This window comes from Nyctibius grandis, chromosome 2 (assembly GCF_013368605.1).
Source record: "Nyctibius grandis isolate bNycGra1 chromosome 2, bNycGra1.pri, whole genome shotgun sequence".
Taxonomy (NCBI): domain Eukaryota; kingdom Metazoa; phylum Chordata; class Aves; order Nyctibiiformes; family Nyctibiidae; genus Nyctibius; species Nyctibius grandis.
The window spans coordinates 26,464,737-26,489,973 of NC_090659.1; the positions used below are offsets into that span (position 1 = coordinate 26,464,737).

Genomic DNA, 25,237 nt, shown 5'->3' on the forward strand with positions numbered 1-25,237 from the left:
ATCAGCAGCTAATGGAGAGGACTGCATATTTGTATGGGTCAGATTTACCAGGTGCTAGGTGACTAGTGTATTTTCTTGCCTGAGGTTTGAAATCCCTCTGAGAGAGAGAATTCTGTGCAACAGTTCTGCTTGGCATTTCTGAGAGAATCGGACAATGAGTTTATAGATCTCAGGGGGAAAATACATCCTTGAGAGTATCAGTTTCTGTTTCAAACTTTAGTGGCACAGCAGAAATTCCACATCTTCTTTGTTTATTGCAGGAGCTTGGAGTTGCCCTCAACTGTGCTACTGTGACTTGTCTCTGTGTTTCCTGGCTTGAGTATTTTCTGCTGCTCTGTAACCATTGGTGCTAAAACAGGACATTAGTTTTTCTTGACAGAGTGCTTGCCAGCCTCTTTATAAGTAAGCCTGCCTGCTATGCCTTCCCTTCTCCTTGCCCTGGCCTTCTTTCCTCAACCCCTTCCTCTGCCTCCTGCCTCAGCCCCACTCCCACAGATCCCTGTCTGTTCACAACCCCCAAACCCAAACCTTCCTGTAGCTGCACGTCAGGGTTGCATTTTGGACTCTGTCCTTTATATCCTCTGTTGTCTTCTCTCAGGCTGTACCAACTCAGGCAGTAAGAGCAAGCTTATAGTTCTGCTGTAGGCTGTTAGTGTTGGTGCACTTTGTTTGGGGATATGTTAGAGGGGCACCACAGTTGCTAGAACAATGTCTTAAGGTAATCCTCCTTTTACAGTACCACTTAACCTCTGAACATACTGAAACTTCTGCAGCAAGCCAGGGATGATATAAGATTTGAAAATTGGTAGCTGAAATATGGCTTTTCACTAAGCAGTGAGTGATAACTTTGTGAGGGATGCTACTTTTAAGTGTTGCAGGAACTTCAGCTGTTTGTCTCATCTCTGGTGGTGACCTGTGCTTTCCATGGGGCAGGAGGTCGCATGAATTTGACTGGCACAGTGTGCAGTATTTGCATTTATTCCCATTGCTTAGCTGAAGCAACCAGGAGACTGTATTAGCAGCCCAGAGTAGTTCAGAAACACCACAGTTCATCCTGATACAGGATTTGAGCAGGACCTCCACAGTGCAGCTGCTGTTCTCAAGGTGGGAATTAAAAATGGATACAGGAAAGAGAACTGGACTCCTACCAGTGGCTTCTGCTGTAACTCCCTGCGGGACTTGGCTAAAAACACATAGCTCTGTAGGCAGTGTGTGTCACAGGGCTCCTTCATCACTCCAGCCACGGTGGTGAGAGGTTTCCAGTTGGGTTTGGTTCAGCTGAAACATGCAGCTCCCTGATGAGTTTGCTGTGACTCTGTACCGGTGTATTAACGAGCAAGATGGAGAGATCACGAGGCAGTGTTCCCCAAGGACTGCAGTAGCTGAGTCTGCAAAGCCAATAGCTGCAGTCAGAGAATCCTGACCTTTGCATTAGTCACTATTGAATGTATCCTCAATATTTATTTCAGGCTCACCGCACAGAAAATGGCCAGCTTTGTTCAGCAGATCTAGAGCCTGCTCAGTTTAGCTGCATTGGCACAGCAGACACAGCAAAGCTCTTTCCCTCCACTCTCACAGATTTCTTTTAGAAGTCATTTAATATTACTGTGGAGGTAACATGATGTACTGTCACTGTTTTAGGCTAGATGTTCATTAGCTGAAGTTTCCCAAATGTAATTTTTCTCTTTTGTGATTTTCAATTGTAATTACTCTTTTCCTTAAACTTTCTTTTGTTTGTTCATTTTTAAAGAAATAACCTGTTCAGATTTTTAGAAGAGATTATTTTGCATGTGGATTTAGGTGCTTTTCATGGAGCAGGGGCTTGTAAGTAATTCTGTGATTAGGAATCTAAAGTGGTCTTTCTGTCCAACAGTAAAGAGTTACAAGAATGCCACAAAAGATTCTTAATAGAATTGCAGCTGTTGGGCCATGTATTTTTTCATATCAAATTGTTGCAGGAGCAAACCTGGATTACTTTGATGAACACTTTACCACACTGTAACTTGCCAGAACCCAGAAACAGATGAACAGCAAATGCTTCTAGAAGAAGCTTTGAGGACATGAAAAGCTTTTCTTTGCTCAGAAAAACTGCCACCCTCACTGTGCTTTGACAGCTGTGCCTTTCTCCCTAACTCATGCTTTGGTAATAGGGGGAAAATAATTAAATACATGCTGTGCCAAAAAGTGGATCTGTTCTATAGCACCTTCAGTATAAGTCAGATGTTTCTGCCTACAAATTTCCCTTTTAAAACTATAGTTTGACTATAGTTATTCCACATTTGAACTGATAAATGCAGAAAGCTCCCTCCCGTTCTGACTTCTCCCCTACTCTTCATCAGCTTACCGAGGAACAAAATTATTAAGAAAAGCAATAGAAGAAGAAAGAGCAGCTCAGTAGTGCCCAAAGGACAGGGAGAAAACCATCCCAAGTGCAGATGCGTTACAGAGGGGGTGCCAGACCCCGTCAGTGCCCGTCTGTTCCAGGGTCCCGTACTTGGGGAGCGCCTGTGCTCACTTCTTCAGGGAAGGGTGGGATGACCACATGAAGAGCTGCTCCTAATGCCTTAATATCAGTGCTTACGCTACACGCTGAAGCATGAAATTTTATGTCACAGCTCAAAAAAATGTGGTGATATGAAATATTTTATTTTGGGCATTATTCCTGCAAATATGCAGCTCTTTTTTTAATCTTGTTAAATTCCTGGCTTGAGCAATGCTGTGTGGCAGGGGTGCCCGTGGGCTAACTAGTCATTACAGAAACAAGTATTTCCTTTTATTGATTTTCTCTTTTATTCAGTAACCTTTGTTCTTGAGTTATATGGTTGAGGAGTACTTCATTTTTGCTTTGTATTATTCTTTCAACTATGATACTTGCCATGTGCACTTTTATTCATCTCTTTTCAAAACATTGCTTACCTCTTAAGTATCTTCTTCGGGGAAGTGCTTCCATACTCCCAGTCATTACTGTCCCCAGTATGTGAACCTTACCTCATTTTGCAATGACTGTTTCGAAGGGTGTGTCCTTTTGCAAGGACAGTGGTACACAAAAGGATTTTAAACAAAGGTTAAGCTAAGGTAGTGGTTGAGCTGTTCACGTCAAGGGCAGCTCTCCATCCTGTGGCATTGGATCTAGAGCACTGCAAGGAAGGTGAACGGTTCAGATTGTAACTTTCAGTGTGCAGTAGCTTGTTTATACGCACATTGAATGTTATGAGCCATGAGGTTGGGTAGCTGCCTTTCACATTCCTCACTCTCTCTCATATTGGCAGAATGAAATAACCACTTGGTTACTTTCAGGTTTTGCCGCTTCACTGCTTGCACTTGTTTCCAGAACTGCTATGCTGAGTGAGTTGTGTTATCCTGGAGCACTTGGAACGTTCCATGATGAAAAACAATCATCTGTTCCTTTTCTTTGTTATTTTTCTTGGCCATTTTTTGATTCCTGATAGTAACTTAGAGTTGTCTACACCTTTTGGGGGAGTACTGGTTTAAATATGTATGTGTGTGATAAATAGCATTATTCAGTCTTTCAAATGAGAGGCAATTTTGGCCCTCTGCTACTTTGCCAACATACCTCCTCCGGTGCTACTATGAAAATTTTTCTGTCCAGCCTTTTCCTCTACCCAGGACCTTCTCTCTGCTCACCCATAACATCAGTTCCTCCCCCTTCAGCCTCATCTTCCCTCATGTTCACCCAGTCCCAGGCCAAGGGAAGGCACAGCTGAGGTAGTCTCTGTCTCCCCTTACTAGGTGTGCCAAGGTGCAGTTACCCAGTGGTCCTTCTCCGCCTTCCCAGACCAAGTGTTTCGAGGATTTGAGAGGGCAAGGAAGGGAGGAATAGCAGAGCGAGAGGAGCTAACAAGTCAGAACTGCCACTCATGGGAGGAAGGGTTAGTGGAGCTTTCTGTTGGCTTTTCCTATTTCCCTGCCCTATCGTGCGAGACTGATGTGTGGGGTCGTTAGGGGATTGCTGCCTGAGCGCAGCTCACACCGGCTGCCTCCGTTGGAGGGAACTGGCCAGCAAAGCAGGCAGCTCATTAGGAGGGACGTTCCCACAGGCAAGACTGATATTCATGTAAGGCCAGAGGCTTTTCTGTATCACTTGAAGACTGGCTCCAGCCCCAGCCAAGAAATGCGAGTAGGCAAAATGGGTTTCTTTGCAGTTGGTTGTGCGTATTTTTTAAGTACTCCATCCTTAATTGCCTGAAAAAATAGTAATAAGATAAAGAAATCACTAGAGAGACCTTATTTTGGAATATTCTGTCTTTTGCTTCAGATCCAACCTCCCAAAATTCAAGTATATTCACTAGTACAGAACTATTTATTTTGCACGTGGGGATGCAAGTGTAAATAAGATCTTTGACATAAATAACGAGAGCAGGCTGTTCTCTGGGTGCTCCTGAACCATTTCCATTTGTCCTCTGGAGATCTACAGAAAAGGTTTTTCCCCCCTGCATTTTGCAATGGCTCTTGTGAATGACTTGCTTCTTTCTACCACACATCTCAATCCTTGTTGAAGGGAAGGGGCTGGGGGGAAAATGACCGGTATCATCCTGTCTCTCAGCCTGGGTAAATTACTGGAATATTTTTCCACTTTCATCTATAAGGCTGGGAAATTGATCACTGAAATACGCTATTTCACTTGCAGCATTCCAGTTGTTACAAGTTTTTAGACTGTTAAAAGTAATTATAGAGAAACTTTTACATGATTAATCCCCCTTGCCTAGATAGTTAACTTTTATGGATTTGAAAACAAACACACAGTTTTTTTTTTCTCTTTTTCTGCCAAACTTTTGACAGTTACGGAAAGAAAAGTTCCACAAGTCACAGCACTGGGGTTACTGCAATAATGTTGCTATGCTGGTTGGAGAAGATAAACCTGGAATAGGAGGTGAACCATTACCTGGTCAGAAGCTGAAACCTAAATACAGTGTGTTTCCTGAAGGGATGGGAAGTGATGCTCCTGCTTGGGTAGCATTTGACAAGCAGGTACGTAGAAATCTGTATCTGTATGATTTTTATGAATAGCTACAATAGAACAAAGACAGTATTAAGGTGAAATTCAGTTAGTCAAATACTTCAGAAGATTATTTTCTGCATGCAAAAAAAAGCTCCTAGATAGACAAAAAGAGTGGTAACATCTATTTTTCCATCATATTGGTATATTGGACAAATAACGTAAACATATATCATGCCATACAGCAACATACAAAATATTTATGTATTGAGGTACATCTCCTACAGGATATACTAAAAATAAGGGAGTGGCTGATATATTTCTTTTTAGTGAAAATGGTGACAGTAAAGGAATTATTTGGCAACCTGGTAAGAATGAATGTAAGGTAGGCCCCAGCCCAGGAGAAAAGGCGCATGGGCACTTGGGAACCATTAAGCACAGTGGAGTGCTACAGGCTTGGAATTCACTCATGCTGTTGTGTTTGCTTGCTGAAAGTCCTGTTGACTTGTGTGTGATCTGTTCATGTGTAATATATGTAGATTGTGTCCATTATAGACACAGGAATTTAAAATTAATATTTTTTTTATTTTGCAAGAATGTAGCGACGCCTTTAGAGAGTTATCAAATAACTGTAATCTGTGATGGTAAGAATTTTGTAGCACACTGTTGTTACTTTCCATGTTTAAATTTACATTAAATTGTACTTAGCAATGTTTTATTTCTAAAGCAAAAAGCCTACAATCAGAGAAGAAAAATGATCCGGAAAAAGAAATCATTCAGCAGATCGCAGAAATGTTGCATGACTAAATGATTACAGTGTATAAATATTGGGAAGAATGGCTAATCTCTTAATTTTTGCTTTATAAGAAAAGCCGTGTAGGTAATTGCAGTGCAATTATGCATTCATCTCTTTGGCAGACCAGAACTACTACAAGAAAATGTAGAGCTTGAACAGATGCACGTGACTTTGATTAGCATTACCTCAGAAGTCCTTAGTATTGCTCACATAGTTTTCAGCAATGTGCTCAAGTATGAATTGGTCTAATGTGCCAAAGTGTTAAGGCACTTGCTTTATCTGCACCCTTCTTTCAACACGGACATGTGCATCAGCTTTGCAGGGCCATACGTAAGTTAGTAGGACTTGGACCCAAGTTTATGAAATAAAGGGGTTAGGTAGGACGTAGTGGGGACCTGCCGCTGAACATGGCTGATGAGATGAACTAGCTAGGCTTTCTACATTCCTTCCCTAATCAGTGTATTCCTCCACAGGGCAATACAGGGCAGGAGTTTGCAGGTTTGGAATTGACCTCTGGAGGGTTCATGTGTTTGTATTAATTGCAGACAGTTAAAGGGTACTACCCAACTAAATTAGCTTCCCCAATTAAGAGCCTAGAATGCAGCTGTGTCCTCCAGTGCTGCAGTTTGTGACTCAGCAAAATGGACTACGTGAAAAACGGTTTGAGTAGGTGTTTATCTTTTTAAATGCAGTGTGCTTTCTTACCATTTTTCTTTGGTTTCTAACTTTCAGCAGTACCATAGTAGTTGGAGGAAGGACAGGTATAAAACTTCATTATTGAGTAGGTTAAGAACAAGTTTGCAATTTCATATGGCTAATAGGAAGCAGGTGTAAATTTAATTTCTTCTACGATTAAGTACGCACACAAGGACTCCTGGGCTTGAAACAACGTTTATACCACCGGTGCCAGGGAAACCCTGTGCCAACTTTACAAAATGCCACAGAGTTTATTCAATATTTGTTACCTTTGGTATTCATATGTAACATTTAATTTTTTAAAGAGTAGGATGAGAATGTTGCACACAGCAATGTACTACAGATAAGACATGAGTTAGGAAGTGTTCCATTTCAAGTATTTTTAAAATTAACTTTGCTTTAAAATGAAAAGTCATCTTCTTTTCTGTTCCTTCCCCTCCTCACCCTTCCTGAATCATCTGTTTTGATCTGCAAAACTGCAGTTGGCTGCTGCATGTTATTTCATACTCTAGCATGTTGATAAGGGTATAAAGAGAATAAAGTTTAAGTGCAAAAGAACTTACACAAACTCTTCGAACTGAGTAAACCAGCACATAGGTGTATGCTCAGTGAAAAAATAGTGTATTAAGGACCTGATTGTGCTTGGAGATCTATGCAAACAGATGCTTTCACCTGGCTGGTATCTCATGAGACAGCCATTCTCAGAAAAGATCACTGGCAAAATTAAGAACAATTAGTAATCAAATAGGGCACTTGAACAATAAGTTTGTCAGATGAGTTTACTCTAGTGGGACTAGCAGAATAGGGAGCAGAGGGTACAGCATCTAAGGAAGTTTCCAGTGGTTGCATGGCTTATCAGCAGCTAGTCAAGGAATGAAATTCAGCTCCTTGTCAGCTGAACCCCCAGGATGTTCAGACTGGGATATAGTGGTTCCACCATAGTACCTTTTAAGTCCCCTGGAGTATTCAAGAGAATTACACAATAGTAGCTGGAGGCCAGGAAGGATACCTTGGTCATCAAAAATGTCACTATATGCTGATGTTTAGACAAATGGAAGGATGAGGGGATGTTAAAGGATGATAGAGTTGTTTGTGTTGGCTCTGTTTCATGTCAGATATTTTATCCAGTCTTTTTGTGTTGGATACATGAAACAGTGAAATCTGCAGTTAAAAATTACATGTGGCCAGAACGAATTTTTATTTATTTTCAAGTATTTAATCTGTAGATTGTTCAGAAACTTGCATGTTGTACTACTTAAACAAACCATAAATGACAGTGAATAGATTCTTTTGTGTGAAGATTTAATGCCATCAGGTTTAACAGGTAACAGTTATGTCACTTGATTATAATTTAAATTTTATTTCTCTGATGGTGGAGGGTCACAGTGCAGGAGAGTTGATGCCAAAAATGTGTCTGTCATATTGTTTGATGCATGCTGAAAATTAGTGGGATCTTAGCCTTTGAAACAGTTTGCAGAAACACAGTTTTTCTCATCTTGCAGTTACCCTCCCTGAGAGAAGGGAGAGTGGCCTATGGCCAAGTCTGACTAGGAGACAGGGCGGCTATTCTTGTGTGCTCCTGAGCAAGCCGCTAGCTCTCTCTCCCTAGATGTAGAAAAAGAGGTTGTGTTTGTCTATTATGGTGTTTTAAAATCTCTGTCATTAGTATTCATGGAAGAACTTTGAGGTTCTCAAAGGCACGTGCCAAAGGAATACAGGCTATTGACAGGTCTGTTCCGTGTCATATAGGGACCTTGGCTAGCTCACTAGATTTCAAGCATTTTTAAGCCATGGTCTGCCAGATGCTCACTGAAACATGGGAAACAGCTAAGCTGTCTTTTTTCCAATGCTTCAGTTTGTCTAATGAATCAAGAATAAAGGTAATTGAATATATTAAATAGAATCATTGCAAAAAATGAAGTATGGATTAGCACTGATGTGACCCAAATCTGTTGGAGGGGCAGGATGGAAACCTTGTCTTAATTATTGCCTCTTGCACACACTTGTCACAGCAAGCATCCCGACAGATAATGCACTACTAAGTAGATACTTCTTGCACATTCCCTTAAAATTGGTATTGGTGATTAAACACCATAAATGATATCAAGAAGTGCAAAATTGTGTAATGGTTTGCCGAGTTTGAATTAGGATCTCCAGACATAAAGGCCACTGTAGTAAACCACTGAGTGCTTCACCTATGAAGGGTCCTTTTCTTGCATTATTGTTATTGCAAGAGACCACGAAGACCAGCCGGTATACTCTCCGAGATTTCCCGACTCACTGAATTGCAGAACCAGGTAAGTTTTGAAATACCAATGTTGCACAGTTCTAAAGAACTCCTGAAAAACATCATTTCTCTCTGATAGTCTTCAGTGCCATTCATTAGACAACTTGCAGGATCTGCTTAAAAAGAACTCTCCTTTCCACTTACTTCAGTGGTAAAGCCATTACTGTCATAATGCACTTTATTTTCTAGCAATTCATTGAATAGAAATCTAAAATTTGCTTCAGGACCTAGGTAGCTCGTTGTGCTATCGAAAGTGCTTTGTTCAGAAGATTTTCCAAGCAGCCTGCTGATAGTTTTGAATTTGATTTATTTCTTTACTTTAGAGTTCCATCTCTGCTCAGATGTTATGGTAATAAAAATGCCAAGCAAAGAAATTTGAATTTATGTGATTTAATGTGGATTTCTGTTCTTACATTTCTGAGAAATAAATTTACCTCCTGAAATCCATACATGTAGTTACTTATAATCTATACAAGTTCATTTTATTGACATATTTTGCAAAAGCATTGAAGATTTTGCTGCTTTATATTTATTTATTGTTTTTAATAGGTATTGTCTTTTGATGCCTATTTTGAGGAAGAAGTGCCTGATAAAAATCAAGAATTATATAGAATCAGACATTGTAAAATATACTTCTACCTTGAAGATGATACAATTCAAGTGATCGAACCTCAAGTGAAAAATAGTGGCATAATTCAAGGTATCTATTTTTAATAACACTCTTTTTTTTTGCCCTTTGTATCTTTCTTCAGTACAGTCTTTGTCCATTCTAATGGATACATAATGTGACTTTTTATAGTTAAAATGGGCTGTAAGTGAACAGCTATAATTGTGTTTTCTTGTTACAGATCATAATGTGAACTTTTTTATTGTCTTAGTTTCTGAAGGTGTAGGTTTTGTAAGGCAGAATCCCCTCCTGCACTCACACGTACAATTTTTTCTCTAGCTGTTTGAAATCATATGATAGTGGGCCTATTGTCAGTGTCGTGTCACTTCTGCAAAAACAATTGGTGTTCTAGATCTCCATTCCTGATCCTGGTTCCTCCCATCTCAGCACTGACAGTAAGTTCTCTAGCTGCAGCTTTGTTCATTAGCTGCTGCAGTATGTCTGCTGTTGTTGAAGGAGAGAGCCTTTTGTGCCTCTGGCTGTTGGTTCTTTTATGATTAAAGCACTCTTGGCACAGTCATTTTTCCTTGACACCTCTAAGATAAGAAGCTGCCTTGCCCCAGTGTCACATCACCGCACTTGGGCCAGCCTGAGGACTTTTGGAGGAGAGTTTACTGAGCTGATTTGCTGGAGTATTAATGGACTTGGTTTACATTAAGAAAATGTGATCTAGCGGTCAACATCCTGTTGCAGATGGGGAGCACAGCTGCTGCTTCTTGGTGTTCATGGGTCACTGCCAGAATGAAAAAAGTTTTCAAGGGATATAGTCCAGATAAGGAGGATGTTTTGGGATTAGTATCTTGGGATGAGTGCACCTCCCAATCCCCAAAGATACTTCGTACGTTCTGGTGGATCTTAGTACAGCAATTTTCAAAAGTAAATTAACCATTTAACTACCATATTCTCTTCCAAGATGAGCAGATGCTATCAATTTCTTTGTCTACAGAGTAGGAGAATATTTAAAGATGTTACATGCATCATTACTGTTAGACCTGGGATAAAATTACCTGGGAATCTTTTCTTAAACCAGTACTTCAGGCCCTGCTCTCCTTGTGTTGAGTGCTGCTTCTTGCCAGTAATCTTGTTGGGTCTTCAGCAGGAACTGATTTTGAATTCAGAGGAATTTCATCCTACTCTTACCTGGGCAAGTGGTTTTTCAAGACCTGAAGAAAAGCATGTCGGATCTTTTCTCCTAGGACCTTAGAAGTTACTTATCCCCTCCCTGCACTTATATGCATGAGGTCAGAGACATCATTGGGTTCAGGTTTTTCTTGACTTGTGTGTCATGGGAGTGGGAGTGGCTGTTTCTGGATTTTGTGGCTTAGAACAAATGACCATCAACAAAGGAAGTACAGTTAACCTGAGAGGCAGAGGTGACATCTTTCAGAGGGAAGGTGGAAGCCAGGTTCATTAGAGCAGGAAAAAGCAAATTCAAAGCTGATTCCTTTGAATCTGGCTATAGTAATGAGTCATTTTCATTGTCTTTGTAGCATGGGTTGTGCTGGCTGCCTCTTCAGGCCTGATGTTCTTGGCAGCCTAGTCATAATCCTGTGAAAGGCTACAATTTCCCCCTATTTCCTTGGTTGTATGTTATGTTAATGGTTTTGGAGTCACCTTTGGTACTGGATCGAAAATTAACTGAATAGTGTTAGAGGGAAACAAGAATTCTCTGAGTCTTCCGTGCAAGGATGTTTTGAAGACCTCTATGGCTTTGTATGAGTACTTTATGCAGGATAAATGAATACGCAAAACGTATTAAACTGATGGATTAAAAAGAAATGTTCCAGGATCTCAAAAGTGCACTTGATTTATTTGTTGCTGGTACCTGGGCTGGCAAGGAAGCTCTGTATATTGATTGTGTTTAGGAAGGAAGAGATGCTGTAGATTGAAAGGCCCAAGGACTATTTGGGATGTGTTTAGGCTTCACAGTTGATGAGAAGATTTGGGGCCTATACTTTATCATAAACATCTACATAAATATTCTTATTATCCTAGAGATTAATATTATGTAGAGGAAAAAAGGTGGTGATGACCACTATCAGAGGATTCTTTCCTCTCATGCACCTGGGCAGTGACTTCATGCTCCACAACTGAAGAACAACCACAAAGTTGTTATGTTAAAGGCACTAAATATTTGTTGTTGAATATATGCACAAGTAGTGTTTCTTAAAAAGAAATCCCAAACCATTAGCTGCTAGTCTTATACCATTTCTATTAAAAATTGGCCCTTTGCCTCTTTTATTATAATCATATATATCTCTTATATTATTCAAATTCCATGTCCTGACTGGGAATTTGTAAGCCTGAGAACAACAGAAGCATTACTATCTGTGTTGTGAAGCTGCTAAACTGAAGCACAAAGGAATGAAAATCTTGCCCATGATCATGCAGAAAAGGTCATTAACAGGATGAGGAACTGAACTGAAGTTTGGGATCTTAACCATAATGCTGTCCTCTGCGTGTCTCTGAAATACGATGTTTCAGTTAATTAAAAGGCATGGGGTTTGTAGAGGAGAGATCAACTGTAGGAGAGCTTGGGTTGTTGAAAGGCAAACTGCACTGACAAAAGAGCACAGGTGTGGGGATGTGGGTGAGGAAAGAAGGGTGGGAATATCAGGAGCAGGATAGGCTCAGTCTGTGTGAACAGTTGGAGAGTTACAGTGGCAGGGAAGGAGGAACAGCAAAAAAACGTGATGGAAAAAGTGGAATTGAACTGTTGAAGGCCCAAGGTGGTGGTGACCTTAACTTGGATGTTTACCCCGGCAGAAAAGATGTAAAACAGACAGCTCAAATGGCTGTTCTCAGGAGTCTTCTTGCAGAGTAGATATAGCAGTGGTGGGGTAGATCAAAGGCAGGTGGTAGGGTAGATCAAAGGTAGATCTTCTCAGCTTGGCTGGTTAATGCCTTGAGGCCCCGGGATTACCAGTGCTTGTGCTGTAACGCACAAGTGAGAGCTTGATGATCTGAATGGGTGTCCCTGGGCATGGTGGGATCAGAGAAATGTAGTAGTTTCCCACTGTGGGTAGCTCTTGTGGCTTTGCAGAAAAAAAACTTGGAGAGGCTTATGGACTGCAGGAAGACTTGGTGAAGGAATAGCTGTCAAAGAAGTTAGAAGAATTTGATTATGATTTTACAAAACAGAGACAAATTGGCTTCAGGGAAAAAAAAGCCAGAAAATGTGCTTTTACCATTGATCAAAATCTCAGAGTGACACAGTAAATGATCTGTGGGAAATGTATTTTGGTGTCTTTTAAAAAGTGCATTATGGAACTGGCTGCTGTACTTGGACATGAATTTGGACAGATAAGGTTGCTACCAAATAACTGAAATTTAAACTTAATTTAATTTTGGAAACTGCCTTGCTATAGTTTGAACTTTGGAAAATATTAGAAGCATCAGAAGAAATCTATACAAACAGAGAAATTCAGTGCAAAACACAAAGGAATGCAGAGGCCAACCTGAACTTGAGAAACCAGAATCAAAGCAAAAAATACCAGGACAATCACAGTGCACAAAAACTAACTAAAGATAAGGGAGTACAGAGTGAAGAGAAGGGCAGTAAACTTGACCGCATAACAAACTCCACTGTGTTCTTCCAGAGCCAGAATGCTAATTATTCTTCCCATATAAAAAGAAATTCTCCCACAGAGAGCCAGGCTAGATATGGCAGTGCAAGTGTTTTGTAGATCTAATTCCCAGTTAACAGGACTGTGGCTGGCTGATACTGCCTTATCAAAAGGTCATTTATGTCCCATGGGGTTGACTGTAGCTTCCAGTGCAATCCAGGCCCTGCAAACCAGAGCAGAGTGGAGCAGCTGGCTGGTTTCCCCAAGGTCAGCCAGCTGAAAAAGAGAGTGGAGCTGCCTGCTGGCTGGGTTCCCAAGGCTGTCTGGCTGAGGAGGAAAGTACAAGCAGGAAAGTGAAGTTGCAGTCAGCTCCTCCAGTATAACCGATTATCTGAGTTAAGACCTCCCCTGAGGCCTTGAAATAATTGTGATTTTGCCATACTTAATGGTGGCCAAATCATGACCTTGCTATGTTGTGAGATGGGTGAATATGCGAATGTAGGAAGCCTCCTTGTTTATGGGGGTGAACTCTTCGTGTTGCAGGAATAGTAGTCGTTGCTTCTCCTCCTTTCTGTGCAAGCAGTCAAAGAGTGTACAAACTCCAGGTGTAACTAATTCTTCTCCTCTGTCTAATGCACTCTTGAGTAGTGCAGAGGGAGTCTGAAAGCTGTGCTGAGGAAATTCTCAATCCCACTTAATTTCTTCTGCAGAGCAGTGTAGCAGCAGAGATCAAATAATTTGCTGCCCAGCTTCATGAGCTGCCCCATAGTCTAAAGACCTTCACTACTGTTAAGGTCTCCTTAAGCTGCTGCTGTAGTTGCCAAATAATCAGAAGCCCTGAGAGAAAAGAAGATATGCTACAAATTATGGTATGGGAATTCGATGCCACCAGCACTGTCAGAGAAAAGCAGTACCCCAACTGCCTTTACAAGAGCACAGTAGAGGAGAGCTTTAGCCTGACCAGATGCAAGTATTTAAAATAATGCTTGGTGGTGCAGTAGGGTAGCCTGCTCAATAAACTGACAAAAGACAAAAGAAACATCAAGAATAGCCATCCATCCTGAGCAACCTGAGTGTTGCACATGCCCAGATCCTCCTTTAACAATTTGTAGCAAATTTCTGGAAGTAGAAATGTAATTATTTTCCAGAGGAAGGACAATTTAAAAAATGCTGAGTCCTAACCTCAGCTGATCAGGTTTTATTAAATTTCAAATTCAACAATATAAAATGTATCCTTTACATGTGTAGATCAGGCACAGTGATACCTAATAAAAGCAAAGGATTGCTACAGATATTCTCTTTACAAGACATTTTCCATTAGGAAAGAAATTCGTACCCCTCAGAACAAAATGGGCATGTGTATTATACTTTGAAAAGTGATATGAAAAACTAGCTGAAGGCTTATTCACTGGTTCTGAGGTGAATATACCCTCAGAAAACACCTCATATTAGAAAATTATTAACCAGTGTATTTTCACTAAAATGGTGATTCAACAAGATTTGCATTTATGTGGAGGACTGTTCTGACTTAGCACATTATCTGTTGATTTTTGTAGGAGTGACCCAAGGATTAGCCAAAATGAGGTGACATATTTTAAAGTGTGTGGTTTTGTTAATGGTAATGCGATGCAGTTTTGCATCATGTTAAAATGTGCTAATTACCATGTTTTCTAATATTTCCATGAGGATGCATCTTAAATAGTGTATAAGTGTGTTTAAGCAGAGAGAGGTTCAAATTTATTTTATAGTCAAAGGTCAGTAACTAGAATGTCAGATTTGGTACATGTGAAGAAACATCAGGATACTGAACAGGCCTTAAATAATTATTTTAATGGGAATGTAAAGTAAATCTGCTTTGTTGCCTTATTCCCTTGAAAAATTAAGGGTATGTTTTCATTGTAGGAATTAGAATTTAACAAACAACTCTGATAATGTAATAGTGGAAGGTATTTTGTACAGATTAGTCCTTAGGGAAATAAAGTGAACAATGAAGAATTTCCATGGACTAACTCTGAAATAAGGCCCTTCAAACACCAAACAAAACCACACAATGATATCTTTCTCCCTCCTCCTCTGCCTCTCTTCATCCTCTCCCTCCCTAGGCCACTCTCCACCTCCGCTTACCCCCAAAACAAAATATCAGTGCTGGAAAATCATCAAACGGGACTCTGTGGGAAACACTACCAGATGCACAGCTGAAGGGCACTGGAAAGAGATCCAGTTCTGTAGTGTGAGATAATGAGACAGACCTTTTAGATAATTGTGTCTAGTAAGCTATTATTGTAGCAGTAGGTTAGTACTGGAACTATTTTTAGTTTTGGAATTTTTGTGTGTTTACTGTAGTTGTCTTAAAGTTGCAGCTTTTATAATTACTGTAATTTTAAAGTTGTTGGGAACCTATGGTGGCAAGGAATTATTATAATAGTATGGGTTGGTGTTCCTGTCTGGTCTTACCCAGTGGGTATCCGTGTTGTAAAACTGGTGTTACAGAGGTGTCTGGGTTAGTAAGCACAGCAAAGAGCCTGAGGTTGAAGACTGGACCATCTTTTTATTCTCTGCAGGGTATTTTCACACAACTATACTAAGGTATTGATGTGGCAAAACTTTCAACTGTTGGCCTTTTTGTTCTCTCATAATGTTGAAAAAGAGAGTTTAGTCCCAGCTTTGCCAATCTGCTGTTCTTTGTGAACTCTAACTTCAGTCAGAATAAATCATAGCTTGTCATACATGCAGCTGTGTACCTATCTTTAATGTGTGCATTACATATTTGTGTAACCTACCGAGGCTGTAGCTTCTAAATTGTTTCTCGAATACTTGTAGTATCACAGAGTGATTGAGGTTAGAAGGGATATTTTAAGACTGTCTAGTCCAACCCCCCTACTCAAAGCAGGATCAGCTACAGCCAGATGTCCAGTGGGGTTTTAAGCATCTCGAAGCATGGAGACTCTACAACCTTTTTGGACACCCTGTTCCAGTGTTTCATCACCCTCACAGTAAAAAAGTGTTTTCTGGTGTTCAGATGGAATTTTGTGTCTTTTAATTTGTGCCCACTGCCTCATGTCCTGTCAGTGGGCACCACGGAGAAGAGCCTGGCTCCGTTTTCTTCATTCCCTCCCATCAGGTATTTATAAACATCATTGATAAGATCCCCCTCGAGCCATCTTTGCTCCAGGCTGAACAGACCCAGCTCTCTCAACATTTCCATGTGAGAGGTGGTCACTTAATCATCAGCAGTGAGCACTTTTGAAACATTACCCAATTCATCAATATATTTGTGAGTTTTCAGCTGATAGACCAGTAGCAGATTCCTTCTCTTTTAATGTTGTAAATATAAACAAATATAATGCTCCCAGAAAAACAGGCCTTTCATTTAAAGACTATCAAGAAGAAAACTTAAGCGCGTACTTACTTTAACAAAGTTAAAATGTCTCTGTTTTTTCTTTGTTCTTTTTATTTTCCTTTCTTTTGGATAGTGTCCCTGTTAGACTGACTATGGGTTATGAGCTCCTGGCTCTGTGTTTCTGAGATGGATCAATATTTACATTTCTCTACTGCAGCCCAGCAATCAGCCTAATTCATCTCAGTTGTCTCTACTTTTAGTTTGCTCCTTTAGGAAGCTCAGTTGAATGCACCTGCTTCCATGCTTGATAGACAACACTTTTTTCCTTGGTAGGGCAGGCTTTTTCTCTAACTAGTGATATATGGCTCTACTCACCCTGCAGAGTGTAGACAAATCTAGTCCCTCCTATACACCCCTGCCACATGTTTTTTTTTTGCACAACTTTTTGTGTGGTTTTTTTTGAAAGAAAAATTGATGATCCTAATGAGTATTGGAGACTGCTTTGCTTCTCAGAAAAACTGAAAAAGACATCTCTCTTCTTAATGAGCGCAGTGTCTTTGCTGTTCTTGTTGAACAAATACTAAGCTGTTACGTTTACAGCAACACATGGGGATTTATTCCAGTGGTTTCCTGTTTGCTCCAGAAGGTGGTAATTTTCTGTATTAAGACAAATACTAGAACTTGAGGTTCTAGAAGACGATCAGCGTAAAGTATTGTTGTTAATAAAAAGGATCCTCTTGCCTAATAGTTCTTTTGCTGAGTGAAGGATAATTTTGTTTGTCCCATATAGTTTCATCTATTTTGGTCATATCAGCATAGAATATTGGCAAGTCTGTGAAGTGATCTTAGAGCAAAGGATATTTACTCTATGAATTTATTATTCTTTTACAGGAACTATTGTTCGACGGCATCGGATTCCACTTCCACCTCCTCATGAAGATCAGTTCTATACTATAGATCATTTCAATATCAACGTAGAAGTAATCCTTTATGCCCGAAGATATAAGATTATAGATTGTGACCAATTTACAAAAAATTTCCTGAGGAAGATGGGAGTTAGATTAAATCTTCCCTCAAGTCGTCCAGATGACCCATACACCAAAGAGCGGCAAAAGGTCAGATGAGGCAGCAATAGTGAAAACTTGATTTTAATAAAAGTGCCATTGCTATTAGTAATATGCATTATATAAAATACTTCTCTAATAGCAAATAGAAAGTATGTAGAGGTAACTATTTCAACATAATGAATCACAAGAGAAAACTTGCTTTTTAAAATTTTGTTATATGGCTCATTGTACTAACATAGTGAAGTCCCAAATGCAACTAATTTTCTCCTGATGTGTTCACACACCTTTTGAAAAAGAAGAAAATGAATTGGTAAAAATAAAATAAACCTTTCCATATTAAACTGAAAAAAATATGGACCTATTATATGTTCTACTTATGATTTTGCTTGAGCTAATTTAATGATAATAAACACTTTTAAAGTGTTTAAAGGAAGATCTAATTGGAACTGTGGTTCAAGCACATCCATGGCTTCCTGCAGACTCACTCACTTGGTCTGTTCATATGTCCTCCTTCATCTCTACCCCACATGTTATTAACAGCTTTTTGAATGTTTAAAGCAAATTCTGCTGCCACAGCACTCTGCAGTTTTAGGACTTCTGAGATTTTATTTGAACTCAGTTCCCTCTTTTATGAATGTATGGGAACACTACACACCTCCTTCAAAAATCTCACTCGCAGCTCCTAGGTGCTATGTGGATTCCTGTCTGCAGGATTTGGGGTCTTTTCTCTGGGAATAGTAGTGGGAGTGATGTTTTCTGTAGGGGATAATGATAATTGCTTTCACTCGTTTTTCTTGATTAATATGAGTGCAGATGGCACTGTATTTTTCTCTTGACCTGACTCTGTTAGGACTGTTGGCCCATGATATGCAGCCCGTTGTGATAGATCCAGTATCGTACTCTGAAAGCAACAAATATTACACGTGTCTGTTCCATTCAACTTCATGCACCTATTGAGAAAACTGGTGTTATCTGGCTCTGTGGCTGTATTTGATTGCTCACTGCATCTTCAAGGGTCAGAAAGGAGGAAAGATAGTACTGGGATGGTAAATACCATGCATGTGAGCATGATGATGCCTGCAATTGAAAGAGTGCTGTAGATCAGTAAAGACATTGTCAGGCAAGACTTGGTTCTGCTCTCCTTAAAATAAGATTTGGTGCTCTGATAGAATGAGCCTTTTCCCTCTCAGATTTTTAAGGCCAGAAGGAGTATCAGTGGATAAATAGAAATTTAGACAACCGCCCATAGTCAACAGTTCTTTCTGTTCAGACGGCTCAGCTTATGGTGTGTCATTCATGTCTGTCACCATTCTCCTTTGGAAGCAATTGTGTATAATTTTGTAGGTTAGAAGGACTGCCTTGCCCCTTTAACCCACTTTGGGCATGATGGATTTTGACTTAGGAAAAACACCTTGTTCAGAGCAACATTTATATATGTGACTGTAACTAAGAGTATATAAATGCAGTCCTTGGACTGAATCGTCATCATGGGATCCGATTTAATGCAATGCTATGGTTTTGCAGCAACTGTGACTGTAGATAGCATATTGTCATAGATCACATCAGCTAGAATATATTTTTAGTTGGAAATTTGCTATTCCTTTTCAGACCTATGGGTGTATGTTGAGAGGAGAACATACATATCCAGTACCTGCCAACTGTATGATATGAATCAAAAGCTAATTAACTATGTTATAAAGCTAAAAGAAAGAAAAACCAAAGGGAAAAGAAAGAAATAATTCTTTATACCACATCATCTATAAAAATAATTTTGAAGGAGGTAAATCAGGACGGGTGATGCTATTTGGAGTTTTAGTCATCTCATTACCATGGGCAACTTGTTGAAAGTGTGAGCTGTACTATAAATAATTAAACAATTTTCTGATCTGAAGGACCTTATTGCAAGAAAAACAAGGATCAAAACGAATCCAAAATTGCTTTCATGTATTTTCTGAGGGCACAGCAATCCTGTAAATAGTTCTTTGGTAATGGCATAAATAGTGTTTCACGTATTGTAATTGTGTGGTGTTATTTGAAAATCCTAAAAGCATGTTCTAAGATTAGATGGTACCCTGCAATATGGTATCCTGTTTTTAAGAGCACATAATTTAAAAGGTGTTTCTCTTAATTTCTCCTTTATCTGCAGATTCTGGATAGTATGAGCCCATTGCGCCCTTATGAGCGCATTGACACTTTGAAACAATTTCTGGAGCACGATGGACATGTTTTACGTTTTTTCTGTGTGTGGGATGATCCAGAATCTATGTTTCATGACGCACGGGAATTTGTTCTGCACTATTATTTGTCTGATGATACTATTGATATGAAAGAAATTATGCCAGTAAACTCAGGCCGGGATGCAGTTCCACTTTTCCTCAGAAGAGATAAGCTTCCAAAGGTGAGGAATTAAAATTTCAGCTTATTTTGAATTCTTCCGGTGATTAAGAAATATCAAATACCTTGTTTTGAAAATCCTGTGTTAGGATTGTAATGATATTTAGAAAGTGTTATCAGAGTATTAATCATAATTGCGTGATTTAGACTTTGCACACATATTCATATAATAAGTGATGGAAAAAAAATAAGTTTAGGCTTGTCATGCTTAAATTAAAAGGAGAGAGAATCCTATGATTTCCTTTTTCCCATATTAGTGTATTAAGGTAAATATATTAATAAAGTGCAGTAATGGAAGTCCAGAAAATTAATTAATATTGATAGATAAACTAATGTAAAACTGAGGTGAATTCAGATTTGATCCATATGACTTCTATTTGGAACCTTTGAGAAAGTCCAGTTTTAGCATTCCATAACATTACTTCTTTGTAGCAAATCTAGAGTGATTTCTTAAAACTGAGTTCCTCGATTTGGGACCTTATGCAAAGCTGGTTAGAATCAATAGGAATTCATGAATAAGCTTTGTCAGGCATTAATCAGGTGCTTATTTGAGAAGGCTCCTCTCACAGAAATCTTCAAAGGGTTTTAGTCCTCTGTTAACCTATTGTGATTATAAAGTTAGTGAGGTGGATACACTTCTGTATCGCTCCAGACAGATCCTGATGATAAAATAACATCAACCCACAGATGGAGTAAAACACTGGGGAATCTTTTCCCTCCTTTCCTTCTAATACTGGTAATCTATTTGTGATGCCATAGATGTACATGAGATTTTTTAGTAAAAGCCTAACAGCAAAATATTGCACTTCTGACCTTGTGCATCCTGGGTTCTGAGATGCTGATTTAGCAGTGGCTCTATGCTGACAGACCCCTTCTACCATTGAAGTGCATATTGCAATTTTAAGGGCTGGCTTCTTCCTCTGAATTCAGTGGAAAATTTGAGAAGGACAGCAGAGGAGATCAGTCAAAAGTTGGGGTGCCAGGGTGCACAGTAGGATCGACCCTGAGTGGTTCTTTTGCATGTTTTTGTAATTATTACCAATCAAAATAATAGCCTTTAGAGCAGATGTTGACAAGGATGGCCTACTTTGGGTGTACTAACCTTTGCTTTCTGTTTTCTTCCAAGAAAAAGGAGACTTTACTCTTGGACACACAGTAAGATTCTGAATGCCTCTTCTGGTATATGTACTGGCTTTTGACATATGCACTGGCTTTTAGGTTTGGTGTAATCTTACCTTAGAATTTACTAAAAATTCTCCCAAGAAAATACTACAAGAACAGTCACTCTCTAAAAAACCCTGCTAGTTCTAAGGTAACCGAGTTCTCTTTCTTCACTGTTAACCATGTTTCTTAAGAGTTGGTCTCTTTTCTTGCAGTACACTCCCACCAAGCTGTATCAGCCAGGCACAATCACCAGTCGCACTGTTCTCAATGTGTTTGGACAGTTAGTAGGCAACAGAGACCGTTACATTCTGGACAATCGTAAGGTCAGATGTTATTGAATGCCTCCAGCTGTTGGATGTCTTTATAGTAGTTTTTGTAATTTCTGTGGTTGTTATCCTCTACAACAAAGAGAGTTATTTATAAAATTGTCTTGCCATTGGAGAATAGCTCAAATGAAAACTACTGAGGTTTATTGTATGTAAATTTCACGTTTGTGAAAGTGAGGTAGCTTAGCATGGGGTGAAAAATACTTGCAAATTGACTCTGAAGGTTGTATTTTAAATCACATGCACTAAATGACCTAGATTTTAAGAAAGGTTGTGGAATTCTGAGATTTATAGAGCTGCTGTTCCCTCTTTTATTAGACAGGAGCAGTGCATCAGGAATTTTACAGAGACAGTGACCTGAAAATAGGGGCAGTAATTAATGTTTGGGGAAGGAAGATAATACTCTGTGATTGTGATGAATTCACTAAAGAATATTACAGAACAAAGTACGGAATTGGTAAGTAGTGATAATTATCCTTTCCTTATGAGCATTTTTATGCTTCTGAGTTTGACAGAGCTGTCTTCGAATTTTATTACTGAAAACACGTTCATTAAAACCTTTAGCAATAACAATCTGTTGTAGGCTGTTAAACAGCAAAGCAGTAATTTTGCAGGTGATCCAGAAGGACTTTCTTATATGTTACTCCATTGAAAACTAGCACATAACGTGCATGTTCTGTTCCTAACTGCCTCTATTTTAAAACTAGAATGACAAAATAGTCATATGGATAGACTGCCAGTTCTTCTTCTCTCCTTCCCCCTCCCATTCCAATAGCTGTGTTTGCAGTCAGAAAAATAATAAAGAGCTTGTAGTGAGTGGGTAAGTGGAATGAGCTCAATTATTCCCCATTATACTATGTTTCATTTTATACGGATGTCAGAATCCTCACATAATAAGATTTTCTGACACAGCAGTAGTAGTCTATAACATTATTGGTTTTTAAATGCAGTTTTGTGTATTTTGGACCATTACAGTATGTATCCTGTGAAGTTTCAGCACTGAATTCTGGAAACATTTAGCAACTATGTCCATAATGGAAAAGCATTTTGGAAATGTATAACAATAGAGGATTTCATTTATCTGTCTCTGAATTCCCTCAGTCAGACTTGCTAATGGTTCTATTATGGACATCTTCCTGCAAAAATAATTTAGTTAATTTCTGGCAGTTTATTCATTCAATAAATACAGTGTCTGACTGTTCAGAGATGGTTGGAAGAATCCTGCTATGGTCTTTCTCTGACATTGTGAAACAAAATACCTGAGTAGACTATTTCTTTCAGTTTAACTCGTGATCAGATAGAGTGTAGTGTTTGGATCAAAGCTTGTCTGCTGCATTGGGGGAATTAAATGACGTAGCGCTGCCATTACAACACTGAATTTCTTAATTGGCAAAACATGTCTCATTAAGACTTTTTACATAATAGCTTGGCATGTCTGTACCAAAATAAATCTTTTCTTATATTAGCCACTGTGTGAGGAAGCCATATTCAATAACCATAGTATTATCTGTAATAATAGTGAGTCTAACTCCAGAGATGCAAAACGGGGTTCTTCCCTGAGAAGTTTTTCAGCCAAGACCACTGCCGCTGTATGGCAGCAATATCCTCTGTTTGAGCAAAATAATCCTGGACCAGTGAATGGGGATTTCTTACTCACAGCAGGCAATAAATGAAATGCAGCTGACCGTTCTGTATGAACGAAGCAGTGCAACCAAGTGTTACACAAACGCTGTTCCCCTCCTATAATGCTGGCTCAGTAATTACTGGTTATGTCGCTGGATGTTAAAGTTAGGTGCTTTGCAAGTTGGGAGAAGTCAGAAGCTGCTGATGTGTAGAGTTGTAGAGAATTGGGACCACAGATGATCTAGTCCATTGCAATTGTTCTGAGGCAGGATACTATACATGCACAGCCTGTCCCTAGCTGATGTTTGTATAGCCTTTTATCAGCATCTTCCAGTAGAGGAGATTTCTTTGCCTCCTGAGGTGTCTTGTCCTAACCTCATAGTTAGAAATGCTGCTTAATAGTCTCTCTCAAGCTGGTTTGTGTAAACTCAGAAAGTAACTTTTTGTCTTACCTTTATTGGACATGGAGAACAACTGCTCAATATCCTCTTTTCATAACAACCTTGTACATATTTGAACACTATTCCAATACACCATCTTACCACCCTGCCCCCGTCCTGGGCCATTTGCTGCCAGGGGAAACCTTTCAGTCCTTTTCCATAGTCCATTCTTTTATGTCTGTGATAATTTTTCTGATTTTTCTCAGTGCTCTCTCCAGTTTGTCCTCCACCTTAACACAAGACACACAAAGGTTTGCTCTAGCTGAGACTGTCAGGGAACTGGGAAGTGGTTTGCACATAACTTTAAGGCTACATGATGACAGACACTCTGGCTAACACGAAAAAACCATCCATCTCGTTGCAGCCTGTCTTGTTCACAGAAAATATACACTTTCTTAGAGCTAAGAGATTCTCACAATTTGCTGGGAAATTCTTTCCTGTTTTCCCCATCAGGATTTTAAAAATGTAGGTGTGACTTTTTAGCTAGAAGGGACAAGGAGTAGAATCAGGATAGTTTTTGGCTTAGAAGCAGGTTTTGCAAGAGGAAGGGTTAGGGTTCATCTTTTATTCTTAGTGAGTTACAAATTTTGTTTGTGTCTGGTGGACGTACAAGGTACTCTCACTGGGCTCAGTCCCACAAACTGCCCAGCATTCTGCTCCCATCCAATTAAACACTGAAACATGCTTAATTGCAGTTTGAGTCCAGGGAGACCATTTACTTGAGTAAGAATAAGCAAGTGGATAAATGAGTTCTTACATCAAGCCACAGTGCTCAGCACCTCACGGCATCAATCCAGCTGTTTGTTATTGTGTTTTCACATTACTCCCCTTCCATTTATACTCTTCTGCCAAAGCCATTAAAGAAGCCGACATTTATTTTTGACTCTGCATTTTCAGCATAAGTTGCTTGCCGGTGGAATTTGCCCTTCAGGAGAATTAAAGGCAGTTTAGATTTCCCTTGAAGTGCATGATTATGATATCTGATATATTTCCAATGTTGGTTTTGCCTGTTTTGCTCTTTATACTGTTTGTGAAAAGCAAAGAAGAGCTTTTCCATGTGTGAAGAATAGCTAATGTTCTTCAATAGGAAGCTAATGGCATTACTGTCATCTAGCAGTGCTATGAATGCAAGACAAAATGCCTTAATGTGTGATATTATCTGTCCAGACTTGCTAGTGCAGCCTGAGAGAAGGAGAAAAATATTTTATAGCAGTGTAGGTGTTGTGGTCACCCAGCTGAAATGTGAAATATACTGATGTGCAGTGGGGAGAAGCTGGTACTCATTCTTCTCACTAAATACAGTATCTCAGCACAGAGTTGAGTATAAAGTGTTCTTTCTTAAATAACAGATTGTTCCTGAAGGAACAAAACCAGTAAAATCTGGTTTCCTACTGATCTTTATTCAATGTCACAGCACCTCCCAAGCCTGTCTGTTACGCCTTTTTGCAGCACCCTGCGATCCCTCTCCTGTCCCAGCTCTCCTCGCCCTCCCACCCCCTCATTTCTCAGGCTCCCTCTCTGACCTGCTGCCTGGGCAGAGCAGTGTGTGGGGTGATCGGCTGGCCAGTACATGTGTGCTTGTGGCCAGGCAGCTGCTGCTGGATAACAGCTGACTTCTTGCTTTTCCCCCAGCGGGGGCATTAAAGCCTGCTGCCAATTTTCACTAGACTTGTCAGAGATCAGAGTCTCTCTGGCATCTAACCTCACCGCTACATATGCTGGAGACTGGGCAGCGGCTTCTAAATATACTTGTGCGTTTACAGATGCCTTTTTTTCCCTCAGGTAACTGGAATAATCACAAAGTAAGACTCTGTGAAAGGAGTTTTTCTTTGAATCGGAATAAACACTGTCACATTTTAGCTGCACTGACGGTTCTGTGAGCACTAGATTTTCTCTAATCCTGCATGTAAAAGT

The 25,237-nt window shown here is 39.6% G+C and overlaps 1 protein-coding gene across 3 annotated transcripts in view; it reads left to right on the top strand.

The window, feature by feature from the left end:
* Positions 1–25,237, top strand: part of EFHC2 (EF-hand domain containing 2) — a 70,956-nt gene that overhangs the window by 4,206 nt on the left and 41,513 nt on the right. For 2 of the 3 annotated variants that reach the window (XR_011050312.1, XM_068425218.1), the window contains exons 2-7: positions 4,801–4,989; positions 9,286–9,436; positions 17,201–17,424; positions 19,523–19,774; positions 21,147–21,257; positions 21,579–21,717. Coding sequence is in view for 2 of the 3 variants with exons in the window: in XM_068425218.1 (XP_068281319.1) it covers positions 4,801–4,989; positions 9,286–9,436; positions 17,201–17,424; positions 19,523–19,774; positions 21,147–21,257; positions 21,579–21,717 (1,066 nt within the window). In the remaining variant the exon portion in view is untranslated. Of the gene's footprint in view, positions 1–3,803; positions 3,891–4,800; positions 4,990–9,285; positions 9,437–17,200; positions 17,425–19,522; positions 19,775–21,146; positions 21,258–21,578; positions 21,718–25,237 lie in introns of those variants that run through there. The other variant, XM_068425219.1, reaches the window with a different exon arrangement.